At 42.2% G+C, this 23,870-nt stretch overlaps 1 protein-coding gene across 14 annotated transcripts in view; it reads right to left on the bottom strand.

Annotated features, from left to right (window-relative positions):
* Nucleotides 1-23,870, bottom strand: part of KIF1B (kinesin family member 1B) — an 80,450-nt gene that overhangs the window by 15,108 nt on the left and 41,472 nt on the right. For 8 of the 14 annotated variants that reach the window (XM_086860847.1, XM_086860851.1, XM_086860849.1 and 5 more), the window contains 16 exons: nucleotides 17,613-17,709; nucleotides 16,707-16,855; nucleotides 16,279-16,457; nucleotides 15,183-15,320; nucleotides 14,249-14,497; nucleotides 9,241-9,359; nucleotides 7,530-7,615; nucleotides 7,264-7,393; nucleotides 6,768-6,927; nucleotides 6,091-6,181; nucleotides 5,431-5,549; nucleotides 4,886-4,941; nucleotides 2,174-2,282; nucleotides 1,515-1,581; nucleotides 717-801; nucleotides 353-458 (listed from right to left, as the gene is read on the bottom strand). In XM_086860847.1, the coding sequence (XP_086716973.1) occupies nucleotides 353-458; nucleotides 717-801; nucleotides 1,515-1,581; nucleotides 2,174-2,282; nucleotides 4,886-4,941; nucleotides 5,431-5,549; nucleotides 6,091-6,181; nucleotides 6,768-6,927; nucleotides 7,264-7,393; nucleotides 7,530-7,615; nucleotides 9,241-9,359; nucleotides 14,249-14,497; nucleotides 15,183-15,320; nucleotides 16,279-16,457; nucleotides 16,707-16,855; nucleotides 17,613-17,709 (1,940 nt within the window). Of the gene's footprint in view, nucleotides 1-352; nucleotides 459-716; nucleotides 802-1,514; nucleotides 1,582-2,173; nucleotides 2,283-4,147; nucleotides 4,349-4,885; nucleotides 4,942-5,430; nucleotides 5,550-6,090; nucleotides 6,182-6,767; nucleotides 6,928-7,263; nucleotides 7,394-7,529; nucleotides 7,616-9,240; nucleotides 9,360-14,248; nucleotides 14,498-15,182; nucleotides 15,321-16,278; nucleotides 16,458-16,706; nucleotides 16,856-17,612; nucleotides 17,710-23,870 lie in introns of all 14 variants that reach the window. The other 6 variants (XM_086860856.1, XM_086860859.1, XM_086860858.1 and 3 more) reach the window with 2 other exon arrangements.

Raw genomic sequence — 23,870 nt, 5'->3', positions numbered from 1 at the left:
AAATTGTCCTTGTACTTCAATGCTGTATTCTAACACCAAACCTTGATGTCAGTTTAAAAGTTTTGGGTTAAATCCTGCAGCCCTCTCAAAGTGTTCCTTTCCATCTGCCCTTTATGGTCCACACAAGTGGAAAGTAATTCTGATGCATCATCAGCAAACCCTTCACATGGATCAACAGATTCCAGCATCAGCAAGAATTTACAGTGATGTTTGTTCTCCACCTGTGTGTTCTGTGCCCATGGAATTCTACATTTAACAATTAGCCACATTCCCAGCTTTCCAAACATCCTGCCAATACACCAGAGGTCAAAGAAATTTCACATTCCTGCTGAAATAGTCTTCATTCACTTACCTGTTGGAGCTGTGAGAGGACTTCAGGTATTTTGCAGAGATAATATTCAAAGACAGAATGGCATCCACAGCAGCTTCATCTACCTCTGCTTTATTTCTTATACGCCCTGAAAAGGGGAAGAGGAATCAATTAAAATTCAAACTGCAACACTAAAGGAATTTGTTTTCCCAAATATAATTTTGGACTACATAATTAACAAGCAGCTGTAAATGAAGTTTCAAAACTTAAATTTTTCCTCTGGATGTTTTTCAAAATCCTCCTCTTACAGGCAGTGCTCATAAAAATGACAGATTCTGATACAAAGAGAAATCACAAGTAATAGTTTTTCTTCCTTACAGTGCAAGATGCAAAACCATTTACTCACCAACCACCAGCTCTCGCACATCTTTCCAGTGCAGCTCACTGCCCTTCTCATGGATAATGGTGACTGTGATTCTCCGCTGGATACCCTGGTAGAGTTCACAAACAAAACTCAAGTTTTTGCTGAAGTGCTCATACACACACAACATCTATTTTGCACCTAAACTGCAAAAGTTAAGTAAAAAATATAATTTAAACCAGTGTGTGACAGAACAAGCACCTCCTTGCTTCAGGGCCCTGAAATTTACTTCAAGGGGATGTTATATTCTCATATGTAAAAGAAATTAAATGCTTCCCCCTCCTCACTCCACAAAGAGAGAGTAGCAAAAATGTAACTTTAAACCCATAAACCCTATTTAACTAGGATTATCTTTATAATCTAGCTAGAGACAAAATATTATTAAGGTTTATAAGAGGCATTGAAGATGCACTGAGATACAGTCACTTAATAAATTATGTATCATAACCACAAGCAGTGAGAAAGAGCAAATGGAAGTTTAGTCCACATGATCCTTCTGTGTCCTTAGAGCTGCTGGAGGCACTGAAAGGCACAAATCTGGTCCCGAAGGTTCCTGCTTTTTAAAAGGCTTTCATCTTCCATGAGTGCAATGGCCATTGATAAGCAACAGGAAGAGCAATACCCTGGGGACCAAGCAGCCCAAAGCCAACAGACCAAGCACAGACTGGAGACCCTGACTGTCACTGCACAGCTGTGTGGGAAAGGAGATGTGAACCCCAGTCAGCAGCATCCCCTCCCTCCCTGCAGAGATGACACTCGGTGTTCCACAGCTCTCATCAGTACCTGGTGCAGCAGAAAGGTCCCCTGGCAGGGCAGGCCCCCGGTGTGATCCACAATAGCAGGGATGTACCTGTGTGAGACAGGGAATCAGCAGGCAGGAAAGATGTACCAGCACAGCAGCTTCTGCTGCCAGCAGCTTCCTCTCCCTGTTGCAGCTGAAGACATAGGAGTGTGTCCTTCTACCTACTCTACAAACAGGCTCCCTCTGGCATTACAGGATCAGTGAAACGTGGAAGTATCATCCACTGAACTTCCAGTACTAATGGAAAACTGGAACCCACTTCTCAATAGAACCCCTAAAGATCTGTCAGGGAAAACCTCTGTAGCAGAGATGAACACTAAACAGAGTCTGCTGTGTGACTGCAGCTTAAAGTCTTCAGTGTCCCAAAAAATCCAAACTCATGGCCTACACAAGGGAAATTCCAGCACCTGTGCCTGGAATCTCACCATGGAAAGAGCCCTCTAAGTGTGAAAGGAAGTCATTCTATCCCTTTGGTCCTTTCCAATGGGGACAACTACTGCCAGCAGACAACTACAAACCAGCCAGGCCCCCACCGTGGTGACTGCTAAACATCAACCTGATCTGAACAGAACAAAGGGAAAAACCCAGAAATCTCATAAACCACCATTCTTAAAACACACAATATTAATACAGGACTTACTCCCCTGTTGGCTCCAGTTCACTGATCTCAAACCACACAAGGAGGTCATATTTGCTCACACTCTGGCCCAAGCTCGGCTTGCTCATAGTATTCAGCTTTGTAGCTGGCACTTGAAGAAAGAAAAGAAAGAAAGAGGAAAAACAGAGCGGTTTACAAAGACTGAACATGTAAAGCTTACTCAGGGCTCACAGGAATGTGCCATTTCAGAGGTCCTACATATTCTATGTAGACAGGCAGACCACAGCTTTTACCATGAAAGTGATGTTGCTTACAGCAATCATTATTTCTCTAAGTTGTTTTTTAAATCTAGGTTACAAGAACAGATAAAATTTTTAAAGTTACATAGGGGAACAAAAGTGCATCCAAAGAGCCAGGAAAAATACACAGTCCCTCCTAGATCCACAGAGAAGTTTCCTTTATGCTTTATGGCTTAACAGTTTGTGATTTACAATTGCTGAGGTCTGTTCATCTGCAGCGTTACTCACCCATAAAGTACATTTCACCTTCCCCACACAAGAGGAAAAGAACAGAACTTTAAACTTCAGTCTTCACTTCTTCATGTTACAAACTGCCAGACTCCTGCACCACTTGGTTAAGATGTTGTATATGTAAAAATGCAGAACAAGACTTATGCCAGAGCCCTAATCCTGCCAAAGTATTTTTCTGGGCTCCTTATCTCTTAGCATTAGTGAGTATAACCAGCCAGATCCCCTCTAATTCCTTTCATACAAATGTAGGGATAAACCATCTTAAAAAAAAATAATGAGACAGCTTAAATTCTAGAAATAACCTAATACTCCCTCACACATCATGCCTTTTAGTTACCATTACATGCCTTCTCTTATCTGTTCACTCATTACATTTTTGTAAATGGGAGTATTTTAAAAGCTTCATTCCTGTACACTCTGACTGGGATTTTTGTAACTCTGATTTTCCATTTTTTCTCCTTTCACATGTTAACCTCACTGCTTTTATTAAGCCAAATAGTTATTCTCCCTTCAATACCTCTCAAGACTCAATCCTCCCTTGCCCAGGTGTTCTTTAGGTTCTCCCACCTTTTCACCTCTGTATCCTTCAGCTTCTACTATGACTTTATTTCCCACGCACTGGAAGGACATAACAGCCTCCAGTTAAAACAGGTCCTTACAGGTGGGCCTAGGTCTCTTTTGAGATCTGGTTCTTTTCTAAATTAGCAGCTTCCTCAGAGGGACAGATTTTACAGGAATTTGTTATTGACAGCACAGCTCTACCCTGTGAGGCAGCGAGCTTGAGGCTCATCATTTACCTTCCCACACCTTACTCAAGGTAGTAACTCTCTTACATGGAATCATCTCATGCACAAGAACTCACCACAGCCAGAGAAACATCAAACACACAAGTCACTCAAGTTTACTGCTAAGCAGAGTGACTCAAAAGCATCAGAAGTGAAAAACAACAGAAAGACACGTTTAACTAAACATGGAAGATTGGTTCTAGATGTTCTCACAGACTTGCTCTGGTAAAATTATTAATCAGCATGACTTTATTTTGAGTTAAATAAAACAGATTACAAATGGAAGTGAGGAACAGCACTGTTAGTGGCAGAAAAGGAAGGTGAGTGAAAAGGAAACCTATATAGAACAGAATAGAATAGAATATTTCCTCTATACCTGCCTGTGTTTTCATATGCATCTCTCATCCCAGAATCACAAAACTCTATGCAGAACACAGAAAAAAATCAGCGGTCCTGGAAGTTTCAGGGAACAGATGCAGTGACACACAAAAATCTGTGACTCCCAGCACACTGGAGTCAACAGACTGTCTCTATGGTTCTCTCTAAAAGAGCCCTAAATTTAAGCACAGCCTCATCCTTCCATGAGCACAACCATGGCAGCTTCTACTCCTAATACTACATCATGATGAAGGAAAAAGGAATTTCAAAGCACATTTTGGAACTACTACTACATCTATCACAGACCAAGTTTGGCTACTAACCATCTCGTTTAGGAGCCCGCTCGCTCTGACAACTGGGAACAGGCAGAAAGAGAAAAGGTGGCAGCTGGTCAGCTCCATCCTGGAAAGCAGCCACAGCAGAGGAGGCGAGCACGTTGGCATGCTCAGAGAGCGTGTTCAGCACATGCACGTTTACATAGCCAGACATAAGGTACCTAATCAACTCAATTTTCCTTTCATGGTCTGCAGAGGGAATGGAACACACACAAAAAAAAGGATGGTAGAAATATGCAGGTGAGAGAAAGAGGAAGAAGGAGGAAATTAAAGGTGAAATGGAAAAAAAAAAATCACAAAAGAGTTCAGCATGCATAATTCCAATTAAGCAAAGAAAACCAAGGATCATTTCAACAAGACTGACTCACTAAACAAGAATGTGAGAGAGCAAAAAGATGAAGCAATTAATGAATAAGCAAATTTCCAGTTATTAAGCACTCAGTAAGCATGGGAAGAGCCACAGCCAGATCTCATGGAATATGGTCAACACCTCAGGAATGGAATTCTATCCCCTAATGAACCAAGCAGCACTTCCTGCAGAGGAGGTTGAGAAGAGATAAAAACAAAACACGTAGAGAGGGCAGAGAGCCAGCAAAGACATTCAATGCCCCTTGTACCACTCACTCCATTTACATTTCTCAGTGTCCTGGATACCTCAGGAACACACTACAACCTCCATTTGCAGTAGCAGACCTGTGATGGATAGAATTAGAGAGCTGTTCTCACCTGGCTTTGACAGTGGCATAGGGGGAGGAAAGAATCTTCGAGAAGGCTGTGGAGGGCTACAGAGAAATTAAGAATTATCAGTACAGAGGCAGTTAAACATGAGAAATACACACAAATGCACACACATGCACCTTTGTATCACACACCTATTACTGTCCCTAAAAATACCCTCATGATTCTATGAAGACAGGTAAATATCCCCAGTCAGGAAAACAAGGGGGCTGAGCACACTTCTCAGACTAACCTATGCTCTTTTTTTATTCTAACTTAACCAATCCTAGGAGCACTGTTGAGGTTTTCCCAGAGCTCACAGAACACTGCTGAAGTTCCCAGTATGCTCCAAGCACCAGGGTGTTTGTAGGATGGACTGGCAGAACAGCTTCCCATGTTTGAGAGGGCAGAACAATTCCATCAGTCACTACACTGGGTGAACAGGCCTCTGCCAGCACTTTCACCTCCATCAGGAATTCTGCTTGAGAATGTGAAGAACTGCATAACCTGAGCATGATCCCCAAGTGCCTTTATGCCAGGCTAGTGAGCAATACCTGTTGAGATCCTGTCCTTGCAGGTGGAGAGGATGCTGCTGATAATGTCCAAAGACTTCAAAGACAATAGGCTTTGTTTTGATGTACTCCACAAATGATTCTGTCACTTCCACAGCAATCTATTTCACAAGTGAGGAAAGAAAATGAGACATTCAAAAAAGGAAATCTCTCTTAGGAGTCTGTATTTTTCACATCACTTATTGTAACTCACAATAAAAGCAACTGCATTCCCTTTTGGTTTAGGCATTAATTCTACTCTCCAATAAAGGAGAAAAATAAAACCTCAATATCAGGCATTTCAAGTAGGAAAAGAGGAGGCTGCATGTAACCAAAGCATTACACAGTTCATAAAAATAGATATATCCACTTCATCTGACATCATGAGCACTGCTAGTCACACATATATTTTATTTCCTGAATTCTAGACTTTTTTTCATCCTGGAAAGGAAACAAAGAATTCAATGGCAGGAAGTAGAGGTGAAAGAAGAGTTAAATTTGCCACAAAGAATCATTCTGTGTTTTGTCTTTTGATGGGGATTACATCATTTACCTGATCACTCCTAGTACTGTCTATTCTTAATAATTTTGCTTGCCTTGAAGGACACACACAAGTGCCAGTGCTGATAGAGGAAGTTACTGCTCGTGGAAAGCTTTACTTACATTCTGAACATGGTAAAACCCAAGGGGAGTCCCTCGGCCATTGTTTTTGAGAGGTTCTGTTGAGAAAGCTTCATCATGTCGATGTAAAAAGCTTTAAAAAAAAAATCAACCAAAGATCAGCCACCACAGAATGGTTTAATGAAAATTTCTGTGCTCTGAATCCAGCCCTGAAAGGAAACCCTAAAACCTTAAAAGAAACATATTCTGCTGGAACTTTAGAAGCAGTTGAGTGATGACCTAAAGGTGGGAATGCCACAGTCTTGTCAGACCACAATTCCTGTACTTGCTTTATGTCATTATTATTCCTTTTTATTATCTTAAGAACCCAAGCCTAAGACCACTTTCTTTTGAGAAGTACTGATTTCCTCCATGGTCATGCAGCTTTCATTCAAATGGGGGTATGTACAATCTAGTATTAAATTTTTCACATGAAAAACTTAAAACCCTAAGCTTTCTATAAACTAGTAACTTATGAACCCACTTTATTATTAATTCCTTTCTGCAAAACTATTCCTTAACACCAGCTTAAGAGGAAGTGGGGACCAGGAACTCCAGTAAGTAACAAGTTGCTTTTCTCTGCTGTACAACACCTCCACCCATCTAAAAAGTTCTCAGAGTACCACTGCTCTCTTTATCAAATCATTAATTGCCTAATGCAAGGAAGGACAAATTCTTACTTGAACTGGCAGAAAATATCTGCATATTCAGGTAGGATGCCACTGGCCTGGAGCACTGTCACACGGAAGGTGAACACACTGCCCAGCTTCAGGTGATCACCAATCTCCTCAGTGAATCCTTCCATAGTCATCTTTCCATCCAAAGTGGCTGACTTCAAGTCTTAGGGAGAAAAAAAACATCCCACATGAAATTTTTTATTTTTTCTCCTTTCTTTTCTTAAAATAGTTCTTCAGGAGACAGTTTAGTCCCATCACACTTCTTTTTTCCTTTTAAACCCAAATCATTTGCTAATAACTAGAAGATCCAAATACCTGGGAAGTTTTTCAGCACAGTTCTTCAAGTGAGTTAAGTCCAGGATCTCTCATGTTCAACCCATGGTAACACCTCTCCCTAACCATGGCATACTTGAAGGACACTCAGAATTCCTTTCTATGATTGACTGAAAGTGTCACAAATTTCCCATTTCTCCAAAACTACCATAGATTTCTTGCTTACCCAGCTCATTCATTCTGTTGATCTCCTCTGGAGGAGTGGTAACCTCTGAATTCTGTCCTTGCCCTTCCACGATTCTTAACTCCTCCAGTGACATTCCAGACCGAGTCATCGCAACTGAAGAAAAATCATTCTGAAAAATGAAATGCAACAGACTCCTGCATCTTCTGGGTTTGCCATTCCTTTCTTTCCCTAAAACATGTGTTCTCAATTTAGAGGCAGAAACTACTACACTCAAAGATACCTAAGTCAATTTTAAGAATTCTTACCTTATCAAAATACTCATTGTCAAATGAAATTTTAGCTGTCCCAGACTGTCGAATACCAGAGCCATAATCTGGGGCTTCTTCATCAGCTAAAAAAAAAAAAACAGGGAAAAAAGAAGATAGATAAATAAATGATGGGGAGAAGGGAGACCCCACAGTTACCCAAAGGGAAATTTTCATTATAATGGAAACCAAAATGGAAAGCAGAAGAGTCATTCAGTTACAAGCTGGATTAAGTGCTGGAAAAGATCATGCCAGAAACCTATCCACCAGGAACTCAGATGTGGGAAAGCAAGACGAGCTCTGAAGTTTCATCCTGAAAATATTTAACTTTAGAGAATTTTGAATGCAAACCAACTTTAGTACTAATTTTCATTATTTATTTACTTCTGATTATTATATTTAGGCAAACTAACATCTCAAATTCTGTAGCCATGAAATCAGCAATAACACTAGCAAAGCTCCACCAGGCCACACTGGATGTCTGAAAGCTGGATCTGTCCATACAATGTGCTCACTTCACCTCCTCCTCTTCACAGACAGCAACAACAGGGCCGGGTTAAATGGCAGGATTTTTTTCATAGTAAATGTATACTCACGAGAAATCCCAAGATTCAGAATGTGCTCCAAAGCTTTGTTTAGGGATCAAATATGTCATGGTCCCTTTTCAAGAGATGTCCCCAGTTCAGTTTCTATTAGTCATGGTGTATTCAGTTCATTTTGACAGATATATATTTCTTTGGAAATATTCAGTCAATGCTAAGGAGACCAAACCAAACTAGACTTGTACACATTAAACCAAAATTTAATTCACTTGTTTTAATCCCTGCCAGAGTGACTGCTATACATCTTCAGAGTCTGAGTTTCATTATACGATCCCACGGAGAGTGAAGCTACCTAAACAAGCAAGAACTGCTGGCAGATGGCCACTGCTGGAAACAGCAAATTATGGGAAGGATCTGTGCTCCCAGCAGCATGGATAAGGCATGGCCCTGCCAAGCAGCCCACCTCGAGTGAGCAGTGACCTGCAGTTAACTCTGGCACACACACAGCGGCAGCTCAGCACTGGCTGAGGCTGTTACCACTCCATGTATCCACTCTTCTCTTCTGAAAAGAACTCCTGGTGATTAAACACTGTGTTAAAGCAGCTTCTAAGTCTTCACATTTTGAGTGAGGGGGAAACTGCTGCTGATTTCTGTTTATGCCATGCTGAAAAACATCAGTTCAGGAACTTCTTCACATGCTCTCCCCAGACCCTGGAGGAGCACATCTCTGAGCATTATTTAAAGGGATAGTTTGAGCACAGCTAAAACTTGGTACATTTAACTTTAGTGCAGGCCACCAAAACCATCAAACCAAGAACCCTTCTCCACTCTTTATACTGGGTGCCAGAAAGAAAAAGCTTTGCTTTAGTTTCATTTTTCAGACTTACTGACAGTAGTTAAATCTTCCATTGTCCTAAAAAGCAGGGTTTTATTAGCTGCCAGGTACAGACCGCAGCAGTCAACATCATCCTAATTTTAAAATCTTTTGATCAGTAGCATTATTTCAAGACTTACTCATGCTCAACCCATATGGTGAAACAATGAATGAAATAATTTCAATTGCAACAGAGAGCAAGTTTTCTCTGCAAGATGAACGTTATTCAAGTTTGAGTATCAGGAGAATGGCTTGGTTTGTCAGCCTGGTGTTTGAAGGTGCAGCAGTGTCTCACCTGCTATGGCCTGCACAGCCACGCGCAGGAAGCCGCGCACGTCGCCCTTCTCGCTGACCACGGCCACCCTGTGGATCAGGGGCACTGGGTACAGCAGGTTGCTCAGGTACACAAATGCTCTGGTGACAGGAGGAGAGAAATACAGCCAGCATTAGGAACGGTGTGCCAAACCCCACTGCAGCTTTGCTCGGCTCCTGGGACACTCAGGTCTCAGACACTGCATCTCCTAGACCTGCAGGAGCTCCTGGATCCACCCTGCCCACACACACAGGAGCTCCTGGATCCATCCCAGTGCAGCCCAACAGTCCGAGCTTGCTGGGCTGCAGGGCTCACAGGAATGAGTTACAGGCTCAGGGAGGGAGGATGGCTGTATGGAAGGTAACTGGAGATCCACTAGAGATGTGAACAGAGCTGTTAGAAAGCTGACAGAATCTATCAGGGAACTACTGATTATAAAGAATGAGGTAGCTGGAAGGGATAAATTATAAAGGAATTGATCTACTGTGCTCAAACAGCCTCAATTTTTTACTGAACATATAAAAACACTCTTTCATAAACAGATTGACTGAATGTCTTCTCTCTTCTATATTCCTTTGATAACATTGTGTGCAGAATAATCAGAAACCCACAATAAACCATAAGTCATCACTTAGGTTTCTTGGAAGATTCACTGACTGTACAGATCGTGGAAGACTGACAGTCTTCACAGGTAAAACTCTTTAGGAGCATTTCATTTCTTTCTTTGAAAACACAAAACATAACAAATAAGACATGACAGCACTGCTCTAGAGCAACCGCTCAGAAATTACAGTTTCCAAAAGGAAAAGCAGCACTTAGGCCCCATAGGGGATGATCCTGCCATTCACTAACTCTGAAGTTATATAGGAACAGGGTCTCTTTTGGAGCAGTAAAGTAACCAATTTAATTGTAAAATTTTAATTAAAAGCCAGACTAAAGTTATTATTTTATGTTTCTGCAATGAATTGCAGTAGTTTTTAAAGCATCACACTTCAGTGGAATTAGCCTGAGCAAAACAATAAATGTTGAGAAGCTCAACAAGTCAGCTGAAGAACAGCTCTTAACAAGGGGAAAATATGGAGGGTTTTCTTTACTGAATGAGCTGTTTCAGAGCTCAGAAGAGTACTGAGATGCACAGAAATTTAACCATTAGTTTTACCAGTCATTAAATTTAAAGTGACTAATTATGCAATTTTAATAAATTTACGCACATTAAATTACACCAAACAATAGTAATTTGTTTAACTAATTTCCTCCTTACAATTCTTTTTATTAGTCTTTAGTATTATGTATAATTAATTCCTGTAATTTATAACTGTAATTGTTTAACATTCCTAGGGAAAGTCCTGCATGACAAAAGGGAGATGTTGCTCCTTGGGTTCACGTGCCCCTTCCAAGGATGAACGAATTATTTTGAAATGACATGGAAGTCAAACAGGTGTCAGTCATGAACCAAGGACACAAAAATAATGCTACTAAAAAACAAGTGGTGACAAAATGAATAGAGAAGAGGATGATTAATACAGCTATAATGTAGCGAAACAAAAAAATGAAGAAAACCATACAGCAACAACAACAAAAAACAAACTACAACATAACACTTCACTAAGATTAGGATTTAATTTCTTTTCAGTCTGCTTCAAAGTGAGGTAAGCACTGATAAAGCAGGGGAAGGGAGAAGAGGCTAAATTTCAAGTAAATGAGAAGTTAAATTTTACTTTTTCCCTTTAACATTTTCATTTTTAGCTTTGGAATTTCAGGTGATGCTCATCTGAGAAACCAGCATCCATCCACACAGGAGAACAGTCCCTGAAACTGGTACGGTTCACTTGGACTGGATCAGGGATGGGGTTCCAAAAGGTTCAAGGTTCTGCACCCAACATGAAAAACACACCCACTTTGAAGAGCACATTTCAAGCCAGGGAAAATGGACATTTCCCAACAGAGCAGAATCCAAAGAGCCCTGCACTGATGTGTACAGCAGGAGTCTCACTAACTAAGAGTCAGGCATTGCAGGAGCCTTCTCCCTTCAAAGCCAAACTAATGGAAAGTGAAAGCATCACCTGCATGAAAAATAAAAATATATGTTTATTTGCAGGGCAAAAGTTCTGAAGGTGCTGCTCAACACGTGACAGCCAAAGCATTCAGCTGGATTAACCACCACCATGTGACCATCCCAAGGAAAAAAATATCTCTCTCCTTCCTCAGTTTGCTTCCATCCAGCCACCTTGTTCACTGGAATTATTTTAACTTAGAGAAGGAAAAGCACAGAATGCAAAAAAGTTTTCAGCTTCCTGTTTGATTCCTGAAAATGCTGCATCTCTTCTGTAGAGTGGAGAGCAACTGCACATGTGCTGCACCAGAACAGATCTGGGTTATGCAGCACTGCTGCTGCCAGTGCCATTCCAGCTGCTTCATCATGAGATAGTGCCAAGTGAGGAGTGGATCAAACTTTAGGGTTATCCTCCTCCTCCTCCTCCTCTTCCCACATCCATGAGGACTCCCACTCCCCAGAGAGCCCCTTAGTGTCCCACTGCACTTAGCCCAGCAGACTGAAAGAGGGGGCTGGATTAGCAGAAAGATTGGTGAGGTAAAATGGCATACTCACAACAAAACTAGAAATTAAATTTAACAAACACAATTTTGTAAAAAACCAAAACAAAACCAACAGAACTCAGAATGATGGCAGATATTTTTAAAATAAACACATTAGGATTTCAATAAAATATCCCATAGTCCTCTCCCACCTCCCTTAAAAACAAAGCAAATGCTTGATATGTCACACCATTAAATAGAATCAGCCTTGAAGAACCCAGCATGCCAGAAGAGATGGCTAAAGGGACCAGCTCTTTTTTCTTTTCTTTAAGAGATACAAATAAAACACAGTCCTAGCACAGAGAAAGAAAAGAAAGTAACTGTGATGGCCAGGGAGTTGGATAACTACATGATCCATTTCTCCTCCTCCCCTCCTTCATGACCTGCACTTGTTATTGCTGACAACCCCTAAAAATACTAAAGATTGTTTTATTCATCCTTCACATTCTGTAGCATATCAACCAGTACACAGCTGGAAGCGACAGGGATTTCTGGTTTTGTTACAAACTGAACTCTGCCTTGTGCTCAAGACAGTACCTGTGTAGATGGACACACCCCTGGTACCTGTAAGGTGCTGCTCAAAAGCAGAATTCTCCCACTCAGGGGTGCTGGACAGTCTAACAGCCTCTGCTGACAGAACAACAGGAACAATAGAAACCAACAGCTCAGAAAAAGGCACTCGTCTCTCCAGCCTCACAACAGGAGCCAAGTGTCATTCCTCAGCATTTTCCCAGCTCTGTACTCACAGCTCACACCGGTCAGGCCGGGCCCAGAGCGCTGCAGCTCCACGTGTCCGACCAGAGACAGAGCTCAGAACTCTCCACAGAACAGGGGAAGGGAAGTAAGCTGTGTGCCTGCCAGGACACACGAGTGTTTTCATTACACACTCTATTTGCTCAGCCTGTGCTGTGCTTCCTGAGGTGTCTGTGAGTGAGCAGGAACAGCTCAGCTCTTTCCCAGGCTCCAGGGGCACACGGAGCAGCCCTGGGCTCCAAGGAACTGACAGCCAGCCCAAAGCAGCACAGATGCCTTTCCCAAACTGCCTCCCCACCTGAACCAGATAATCAGGTTCTGTAAAACGTGGAACCAGGCATTGCACGTTAAGGGCACAGATTCACAGAGGACTAACACAGTTTCTTACAACTTTAGTAATTTTTTTTCAAAAACTTGATCAAGGAAGTTCCAAGTTTCACTACAGACAAAGCCTGAGGTTAGACAAACACACTACACTGAACTCAAAGTTTGATAAAGACCAGCAATCTCAACCTCTCCTTTTCATAAATTAAGCTAACAAGTGCCCTGCATTTGAGGAAACTGCATAAAGATCCCACCATGCTGATCCTGAATTCTTTCCTGCTTACAGAGAAGGATAAAGCCAAGCTTTGGCCCCTTTTCCTTTGTCCCTCCCTTCTGCTGGCCATGGAGCCTTTTTTTGTACCATGCCAGTAGCAAGCACCTTAATGAGGATGTTGGCTTACAGGGTAAGCAAGGAAGCACAAAAGCATCATAGGGGGAGTGGGAAGCAGAGAGAGAAGCCAAGCCACTAAATAAAAATGTTTCTGTTTCTTGTAATGAGAAATCTGTGTTAGCAAGACTGTTACTGAAGAAACAGTGCAAACAACTACATTCCATTAGTCTAACTTGCTGTCCTTAAGAGTCTACACCACAAACTGAGGTCTGATAATGCCCTCATTCTTTCTGTTCTGTTCGAAAGCTCGGTAATATTCCAAAATACATCAAGCAAACTTGTTTCAGAAATTCAAGCACAGTGCCTGGGGAAAATGCTGAAAAACACAGCCAGTGAATTTCAATGTTGATGACCTTTCACTGTGTAATACTGGCTACGGAGTCAAGCACAATCTGAGATGCCAAACCATCTCACAGAACACTTTCCCTCATCCAGAAATGGCCATTCTTCTTTCTCCTAATGCCATCTTTTCATATGCAGAAGATGTTACACCTGTTTTCAAAAGAAATGGATTTCTGGGTTTGGACTGAAAGACTTCCCACCACAGTCAGATTCTCTTCCATGGAAGACAATAACACACTACAATTCTATATTAGTGACCCTGCAACACTAAACAGGGAATTCTATAGAAGTGTAAATACTGAATACAAACCCCCGTTCATTCCAAGCTGCGACAGTTATCTCTCTCTACATTTACTCACTCTGTTGCAGCTAAGGATTATTTTCTCAATTACTACTTAGGTCTTCATGGCCCCAGACACAGGAATTTAAAACTTAATGTTGAACTACACTCATTCTCTGGCAATTCCAATTTATGGACATGGATTTTCTGGCTAGACTGACCACCTATGTAGCACAAGGCAAAGCCATTGCAGTCTGCAGCAAGAGCTGGTCCCTTTTGGCCATTCTCAGAGTAACCTCACCAACCTTCCCACTAAAATGAACCAAGGGGATCGGTCGTAAAACGGGTCGCGCCCATCATTGAAGAGGTCTGATCCCTCCTCAGTCCCAACGTCGGAGCCAGTGTCATCCACAAAGGCCTCATCATCAAAGTCCTCCATCTCATCCTGCTGCTCATCTGCCAGCTCAGTGATGTCGGAGTCGGCCGTGGAGAAAGTGGGGGAGGGCGTGCGATCGGCCAGGCGCTCGTTGACGCAGCCGTGGAATATGGGGGAGCTGCACATCAGCGAACGGACAGCGATTAACAGGGTCAGCACACACAACCTGCACTAACAGCCCTTTGCTGCCACCAGCACAGACACCCCTCAACAACGGGCAACGGCTTCAAACCACCTGGGCCGCGGCCAAATGTGAGCGAAGGGCTTGCCAACAAAGTCAGGGAAAAGAGTGTCCTTGAACAGAGCAGGAAGCAAATGAAAAGGAAATAGAAACATGGCTGAGCATATAGATCTTGAGAGGACATCCATTTAACAGAGCTACATTTCCTATTTCCAACACAGCAGTTCTGCAAACAAAAATATTGTAAAGGTGCAGCCAACAGCAGGAAACATTAAAGAATCAGACACTTCCCTAGGGTATGGCAAAACTATTTGAACCACACATATGAGAGACTCTGGACCACTTTTCCAGTGTTCTTCGTATTCTCACAGCTCTGCTCCAGTGACTTTAGATAGAACTTAGCCGGTTATATTATTTTAAAATAAATTTATAACTTACTCAAAGCAGATTCTATTAGACACCTAAGCTGGCAACATTCTACAGCGCATTTTCTACTCTTAACCGTATTTAACTATTCCAAGTCCCTGGAAGACAAGAGGCAGCTGACACAGAGGCTGTGTTGGTTTGTCCAACACCCCAGGCTCAGACAGAGCTGCAGCAGCACTGAGGTGCTGGCCCGTACCTGCCCACGAGCTTGAACCAGTGGAAGCGGTCGTAGAAGGGGTCGCTGCCGGTCATGGAGCCCTCGGGCTCCTCCTGGCTGCTGGAGGCCACTTCCCCCGCCCGGTCGTACATCTCCCGCATCAGCTCCAGCCTCTGCCTGCCAGGACACAGCGGGGGAAACACGCTTAGGAGACAGGGAGTCAAAGAGGCAGAGAACACCAAGGGAAGTGTTCACCTCACTGATTTCACCTGCACCAAATTACACCCAAGAACAGAGAAGGCTGTACCCTAAGTTTGGTGCTTCACTAATTCATTTAGAGATTCTGGGAAATGCAAGGCAAGGTCACTGCAGAAGCTTACATAAATCATGGATTTCAATTCACTTCTAAATATTCCTCTTTCACATCTAATTCTGGCATATTTTTTGCTTCCCTTTTTACATCAGACCATGCTGCTGAGTAATTTCAGCAGTTCTTTACATTCCATTCTAGAAAATGTTGGTATTTTGATTCAAAAGTGAACCAATTCCATTATAGACTCTAATTATTCATCTATTTTATTGAAGAAAACAAGTGTTCCACACTGCAAGATCCTTTGTCTGGCAGCCATTAGTAGGAAAAAGTCCTTCAGTCAATATATAGAGAATGGGGAAAAGAAATGTCATTTACATGTGATGAATGTGATGAAAATTCAGACTGTGGTCAGAATTTGTGTAGCTTCCATAGAAAAAGAATCTTCTTTATTTAAGATTTTTATCATAAATTATGTCCTATCCTGCCAGGTTATATAAGCAGGTGGCAAGGAAATTATTACAGTGAAAGGACTGAAAAAAGAAGTAATGCAGAGAGATGAGCTATGATGACTCTTACTACATTTAAAAGATAAATCTAAAATCAAATTACAAAAAATTAGATGTGAAGGTAAGGTGAGAAGCTGGAGAAAAGTGCACTTGTTCAAACAATCTGGAAAGTTGGTATTTAGAACATCCCACACTGTCTAGAAAGTTTGGGAAGACACAGGACAAACAGAAACAGATAAGGAACAGCAAGGGAGGGAATTTTTGAGTGCAGTTCCATGGACACAGAGAATTTAGTTCTTTAATGCTATTCACATACTTGAGTTTTTCTAAGGACCAGTAATGTGTTGCTCCGTTCTTCAGGTCCTGCACTTCCACAGCCACCACAGTGCGGGGGAAAGGCCGGCGGTCCCGGCTCTTGTCCGGCTCCGCGGGCAGCAGCTCCGGGGGCAGGGGCGAGTACAGCGTGTCTGTGAGCAGGACAAACTGGAACTGCACCTGCACACAACAGAGACACTGCTTTGGTCCTGAGACCTCACCAGGGGCTGGTGAGGGATGTTCAGTCAGACACAAGCCCAAATCAAAGCCTCACGATTTTCTGGTTTTCTTTACAATTTTCTGGGGTTTTTTTTACAGCCCAAATTAATAAGCAAAAGACATACAAGTGACTCAGAGAATTTGCAGCAGGATTATACAATCAAAACTGATGGGTCAGAAAATTCAAGAAGTGGCTCTGCATGTCCCTACCTTTTTCTTTAACTCTACACTGATTGCATTGGCTTCCTTCAGATACACTGCATTTCCCCAGAGCTGGTCCCTCAGTGAAGTGAACTGGTGGAATTTCCACTTCCTGAAAGCCCACTGGGCGAGTTCATACTCATGGCGTGTCCAGGGCACTGGGAAAAGCAAAGAAACAGAGAAATAACGTGGCTTCTTCTCAAAACCATCACATGCCATATCTTATACTCCTGCTGACTGGGCCATCAAGCTCCCAACACATTTTCTGGAAGAACAAAGAACAAAATCCTACACTTTCATTATTCGTTGTGGAAAAACTGGACTCAGACTTCCTCAACATTAGCAGTGGAGATTAATGATCACGTAAATTAGATTTGGAACAGAGGAACAATTTTTTTTCTGCTCCTATTATTTTAAGTTATTTGGCAACTTATAAAGGCAAATGCTGAAAAGAGTGCAATGAGAGCAAGTATAACAGGAATAATGAATTATCTACTGTCCCGAAATGGAGTTACACAGACATGTCACAGCATTCTAAGAATTCCTAGCAAGGAAGAAAGAGAAACTTTAAAATCAAAACAAGGAAACAAAGGCAACAGTGTTATTTTGTTTTAAGACATCTGAGCTCTGTTAGTGCCAGGAAGAGTAAGATTCCTTCAAGAGCATCAAATCAAAGCTTGGGGTAAAACTAATCCAGTTTGTGCACCAGTTGTATTTGAAGACACGTCCACTGTTCATGTGGAACGCATTCTACAAATAGGTATTTGAAATCTTGATGCTGAGAGGATTACAGATCAAGAACTTTTAGTGTTTTGTGGCTTTCCAAAACAAGTTTCCAATCTATTACAAGAGATGATACGGCAGCTGCCCCTTTGGGCTTGTCTATAGCCAAATTATTTTTAGCTTCAAACTCACCTTCCTCCTCCTCCTCCTCCTCCTCCTCTGTTGTTTCAGCTGCCAAGGACCGTGTCTCTACCTGCTTCTGGAGGGCCTGCAGCTTACTCTCATAGTCCTGTGGGGAAAGAGGAGACACTGTGTAGGAGGACAGACAGGAGGCAGCAGGAAGCTCAGAGTGACAGACACAGACCCTGCAGGAGTGCTGCCAGGTCACACAGCAACACCGCAGCTCTCTCCCTTGGAAACAGAACACACAGCCCAACACAGTTAAGACAGAAGAGCTGGTTTCTAAAATCACCACATTTACATGTTCACAGTGTCCAGAAGAGGGAAAGGTTTAGGATGTTCTTTTAGTGGGCTTTTTGCTAAAGACAGGAAGAAGGGGGTTTTATTTGGAAGCTGCCTGCTGCTTTCAGAGACTTAGGAAAGAGGCAGAAATAGAGAAAAACGCAAAAATAAATTTGAAAGGGGAGGATTATTCACATTTATTTTCTCTAACAGAAGGATTATCAGCACCACTAATTTGCCTTTTTATACCAAAAAAAAAAAATTTATTTCAGATATTAATGGGGGAAGCTTAGTTTCTAACTGAAACTTCGTTTTCAATTAGATTTTCCCCATGGCATGTAAGTACCACTCTCTCACATGTGTACTTAATACCTCAGAAGATAAAATACCAGTACTGTCCTGGCAGAGAAGTCTGTGCAGTGGCTTCCCCACAAGGAACACTTCAGCAATAGCTTCTGGTACAAGAGCACTTTCTTCCTTCTGTTCAGACCTTATGACTTGAAATAAATGCTACTGAAACCTAATGAGCCTTTTATTATTTGCTGGTAAAGCAAATAAAAATTAGAACAGACTCTGTCACAGTGCTCTTGATCTCAAAGCCTATCCCATTAGGGTATTTTTAAAAGATAAACCTTTGGTATATATTACACAAATTAAACTGGTTTCTAAAGATTTTTATACAATTCACTCTGAGTCTTGCTGAGTTCTTAAGAATTCTTGAAGCCTCTCATCTTGTATTCCAACCTTCTCTCTTCCACGGTTCCAAACCCTAAAATTCTTCTCCAATGGCCAGTTTGCAAGAATATGTTCTTAAGTCCAAGAGCTGCAGAGTAAAAGCTTTGTATTTTCCTTCCATCCCACGTAAGCATCCCACCTAACGAGCTGCATTACTTAACCACAACATGATTGTGTCAATTTAAACCAGCTTCTGTCAGAAAGGCTTTAGACTCTCCTTGGAAAGGAGATACACCTCCAGAACATTCCTTCAGGTTCATAAGTAATATTTTCTGAAAATAGCATTAACAAACAGTAGCTGTGCCCTTAGAAAGTGCAGGATTTTGAACACCACAAGTTCAATGTCCCTGAGAGCAAAACTGAACTTTCATATGGCCTTCATATGATGGCTGTATTTTAATTTTCTAATTTCCTCTTGAATATTTCATTTGGCTAAAATGCTCCTTCTTCATTTGTTTCTGCTCCATTCACCATAAGCTGGCTACTTACACAGGAAGTAGCCTCAGCCCAGCAGCACAAGTACTGCAGACAAAACAAACACATATCCTTTCTTTTGATATTCACTCTGAAATCCTTAAAGATTCACCAAAAATCTATTCTAGACTCCATGAGACTTCTCATGATGAATCAGACTTATCCACCCTTCTGAAATGCCCAGCATAATCCTGTATTTTGTTTAACATAAAGGCACTTTTTGGATCTATTTCCCCCATTCCATGCTATTACATTTGAAACCAAGATAAAACTGGTCAGATCCAAAGTGACATAAATAAGCTTCTCTCATTTGCAAGGAAAGGCAAAATAATTTATTTTTCCGTAGCCTGAAGTCAATAATGTCATTTTGAGCAGCTAGATTGTAGAGACTGAAAGCTCTTCAAGTCGTGTTTTAATAGAATCTTTCCAGATTCTTCTCGAGAAACTGAAAAGCTGAAGAGGGAATGGGTTGGAAAAAAAAAAAGACCCAACTCACCAACAAAGCCACACCTCGTACACTCAGACCAGACAAAGCTTTTAAAGACCAGACTGGACCAGTTAGAGCAGAACACTGCACCACAACAAGTGAAACGTGATGTCTGCCAAGGTACTGCCCGTGGGACTCTCCCCTGCATTTGAGGTGCACAGAAAAGTCCATTTATTTTGTCTTCAATGAGCAAATAAATGGAGAACAGCCAGCTCTCTGTTTTCTTCCAGAATTTAGATAACCAGCACACAGGATGGTACAATGGAACACTACTGAAGACAGGAATGGTTTATAGCTCCTTGTACTACAAAAAGCTCTTATTTTCTTTTATATTGAATTTAAATAAGCTGTCTGAGATGGACACAAGTCTGCTTTGCTGCTTTCCACATAGCAGCAGAAACACCAGGCTGGATGAACTTACAAGAATCAGACTGAGGAACAATTAAAAAAACCTTTTTTAACTCTGCTGGAACAAGCCCAACCCCAAGATAAAAAAATAAAAGCAGGACAAGCCTGCAGTCAAGTTTCATTTCCATTTCACTGAGACAAGTCTGACACTTACAAGAGTATTTCATCGTTTATTGAAAGAGCACTTGTTACAATACAAACCAGTTCTGCTTTTCACAAGGCAGATACTTGCTCTTCAGACAATCCAAAACAATAGACAGATCTGAAAATCCCATTTAATTCAAAGGCAGCTCACTGCTTTCTTTACAGTACAAATAGTTACACAGCATAGATTTCTCATGTGGCAGTTCCTGAAGAGATTTAATGGGAAATATCCAAGAAAAATTTCAACATACAAAAAAAAAAAAAAATTCAACATATAAAGGATACAGAGAGGGAGGTATTGAAACTATGCTGAATGTACTGATAAAAACAGCATCCTCTAATTAGACAGATCCCTAAATTCAGATTGCTTGAGGAAGGATGTTGGAGTCAATCTGAGCGAGGAGCATTAGTGATGTGCATTTAAGCCCACCCCCCCTAAATCCAGTGTCCCAATGAACAGAACCTTGAGAAGCCCTCCCGAAGGCGCAGGTGGATCCAAGCCAGCTGTCAAAGCACAGCACAGCAGCACTTGGCAAAGGCAAGTGAACTTAGTAAAAGAGCACTTCCACCATGGATGCCACATTTCCATTACCCTGAAAGCCTTTTCACACAGCCATCAATGGAAGCAGCTGTCTCACTGTTCATTAACTTCATTAACACAGGATTTGGAGTGAGAGTTGTGTGTATTTCTGAATAGTGCAAGGAGACCCACAGTTCTCACGCTGCTTCCTGTATCAGATGAAGCGCTGCACTGCAATTCATATCAAATTCTTAAATATCCTCCTAAAAACCAGGAAAAAAGCTGCTTCCTTGAAGCAGACTGGACTCCATTCTGGCACTGACTGTCCTTTTTCTGTTCTGTCAAATCATACAGCAGAACAGGCAGGGTTGTTCTTCTAGTGGTGCACTAAAACAGTGGGGCAGGACAGAGTGATGGCAACCTACTGCTCACCAGCACCACCCAGGCATTTACAGAGTTCTCTTCTGAGTTTGAAGCTGAAGTAAGCTGGCACAAACATTTTAGTGTTTAGCATTAAGGCATTAAGTAGCAGGAGTTTTAGGCTCGTGTCAGTACACGCAGTTCCATGGACCTCAGAGTTACTCCATGCTCAATCACATGGTGATTTCATACAGGCAGCACAATCCTCCAGAACACACGACAGGACATGGAATTACTTTGGTCTCCTCCCACGACCTATCCCACGCAGGCTAACTCTGTCTGGCTCACATATTCCTATGGAATTGAGAGGGTTTTCCCAAGCATGCACTTCTAACAGAGTCCAAGCCTTTCTGAGGATATGTAAGAACTCATTATGCTTGACATGCACGAAACTCAAGTTCAATGCACTACTAAAACATGATTCTAAAATAAAGACAACAGCAAAACATCACTTGCAGCCCAAAACTAATTCTGCAATTTGGCCTCAAGCTCGAAGAAAGTATTGTTCATCTACAAGCCTTCTTTTCTTTAAGAATCAAGACATTTTTGGAAATGATGCTTTACTTCCTTTGTTCAAGTAAGCCAAAGCACAAGACAAATGCAAGTTACAAAGCCGGGTCTGGACACAGAATTAAACCTGCCATAAAGCAAAACTCCCAAGTGATCAGATCGCTTTGTTCTTTCAGGAGCTGGAGGACTGACTCTGAATCTCCTGCAGCAGAGGCCACTATCACATCAGTGATACATGTGCTGAGAGTTAAGAGCTGACACTTGATTAATTGATATGTAAATGGCACATGTGTTGCAACAGCACCTACAACATGTCCAGCTGAGGCAGGGGAAAAATAGGATAGGACAAAAAAATATATGGAAAATAAGCTTAAGGCACTTTCCACTCACCTACAGCTCTACTGAGCCACACACAAGTAGGGCTTATATTTTATAAAAAAATAAGCAACCTCAAGTAAATTCAGGATACTTGTGCAAAACAGCACAAATACACTGCAAAGTGGACCTACCTTACCAAATGTGGTAGAGTGGCCAATTTTGTTTTTGAAAATTTATTCAAGTTAAATTTAAGAGCGCAAGAAGTCCTCAAATATTTCTATTGGCTTACAGTTAAGGCCATGGGTTTTCAAAGTAAGAGCAACTTTGTCTTGCACTTTCGGAAACTCAGAAAAAAATACCGTATCACTAAGGTTGAGACTCTCCAATTGAGACAAAACCTCAAAGCCTATTCCTTAATCACTGGTTTTTCAGCCATTTGCTTGAAACAATCTGAAGCAGGAATTGCAAGCCTTTGCATCACGGCAAATCACCTGCAAGTACAAACCCCTTCAGAGCAAAACAGACATGAAAGATTTTAACTCGCATTTTTAGTGTGGGAGAAGGAAAATGAATCTCACTTTCTCGTCAAAGCAGCCTTCTCCTTTATTAAACAAGTCTTGAATTCAAGTTTAATCCAAGACCAGAGGCACTAACATGAGGTATCACATTAAGATGAAACAGTTCAATTCTCCCATCTCACAGGAGAATTTGGCCAATATAAAGTAGTGATTTATAAATCTTCCTAAGAATAACTATTTCAAGAACATCTCCCAGACTCATGTCTGAGAAAGCAGAAAACATAAAATAAAAGAATTAGCTTTTTGAGTGCACCAGAGTGGTGAAAAATCCTAGTTCCTTTCCACAATCTCAGTATAATAATTAAAACCTATTATATTTAGAGATACAATGGGAATTAGAAAAAGCTATTTCCAAATAATTGCTTCTGCAATATATATATATTCTGACATAAAATTCCATTCAGGATGGTTTAACTGTCACAGCAATTTCATACCAATAATTATGAACTCAAGCAGAAGAAGAGACATCTACTCATGGTGTGACCAAACAGCTCTTCTTAATTTCTTTATAAAAAAGCGACACATATCTCGTCAGCCAACAACTTTTGGTTTATAGATTATTATTACCATTAAAAATTGAGTTAAGAGTGGAAAATACTGTTCTGAAGAACCAGATCCATTTATAAACAGATGGTCAGTTTCCTTATTGCTAAGAAAAAAGTCACAAGAAACATTCAATGCTAGAAACTAAATTCCTCTTTTGATTGTCTACATAAAACACAGGAGGAAGGTAGCACTTGGTAAGTTCCAGACAATATTTTCAGCATTAGAAAAATACTTCAAGACACACACGCAAAAAAAAAAAACTTGGTAAATGAGCTAGCGGGAAGTTCTCCCCTCTGCCTCCCTCCCTCCAAGTCTTCTAGACTATGAAAAAAGTTCTTACAATTTTTCAGAATATTCTTCCAATGGATGCTGTTAAAACTGCAAGGGAAGTCCCAGGCCGAGCGCCCGGGCCGCAGGGCCGGTACCTTGTGTTCGTACCGGGGCTCTCGGGCTCCACCTGGCCCCGGCCGAGCCCCGGGGGAGGCTGCCCGCGGCTGCCCGGGCCGGGCTCGCCCCGAGGCTGCCCGGGCCCGGCTCGCCCCGCGGCTGCCCGGGCCCGGCTCGCCCCGAGGCTGCCAGAGCCGGGCTCGCCCCGCGGCTGCCAGAGCCGGGCTCGCCCCGCGGCTGCCCGGGCCCGGCTCGCCCCGAGGCTGCCAGAGCCGGGCTCGCCCCGCGGCTGCCAGAGCCGGGCTCGCCCCGAGGCTGCCAGGGCCCGGCTCGCCCCGAGGCTGCCAGAGCCGGGCTCGCCCCGAGGCTGCCAGGGCCCGGCTCGCCCCGAGGCTGCCAGAGCCGGGCTCGCCCCGCGGCTGCCAGAGCCGGGCTCGCCCCGCGGCTGCCACGGCCGGGCT

Source organism: Cyanistes caeruleus, chromosome 22, assembly GCF_971803275.1.
Source record: "Cyanistes caeruleus chromosome 22, bCyaCae1.hap1.1, whole genome shotgun sequence".
NCBI classification, from domain to species: domain Eukaryota; kingdom Metazoa; phylum Chordata; class Aves; order Passeriformes; family Paridae; genus Cyanistes; species Cyanistes caeruleus.
The sequence above is the reverse complement of the archived record's forward strand: the minus strand, read 5'-3'. Positions and strand labels throughout refer to the sequence as shown.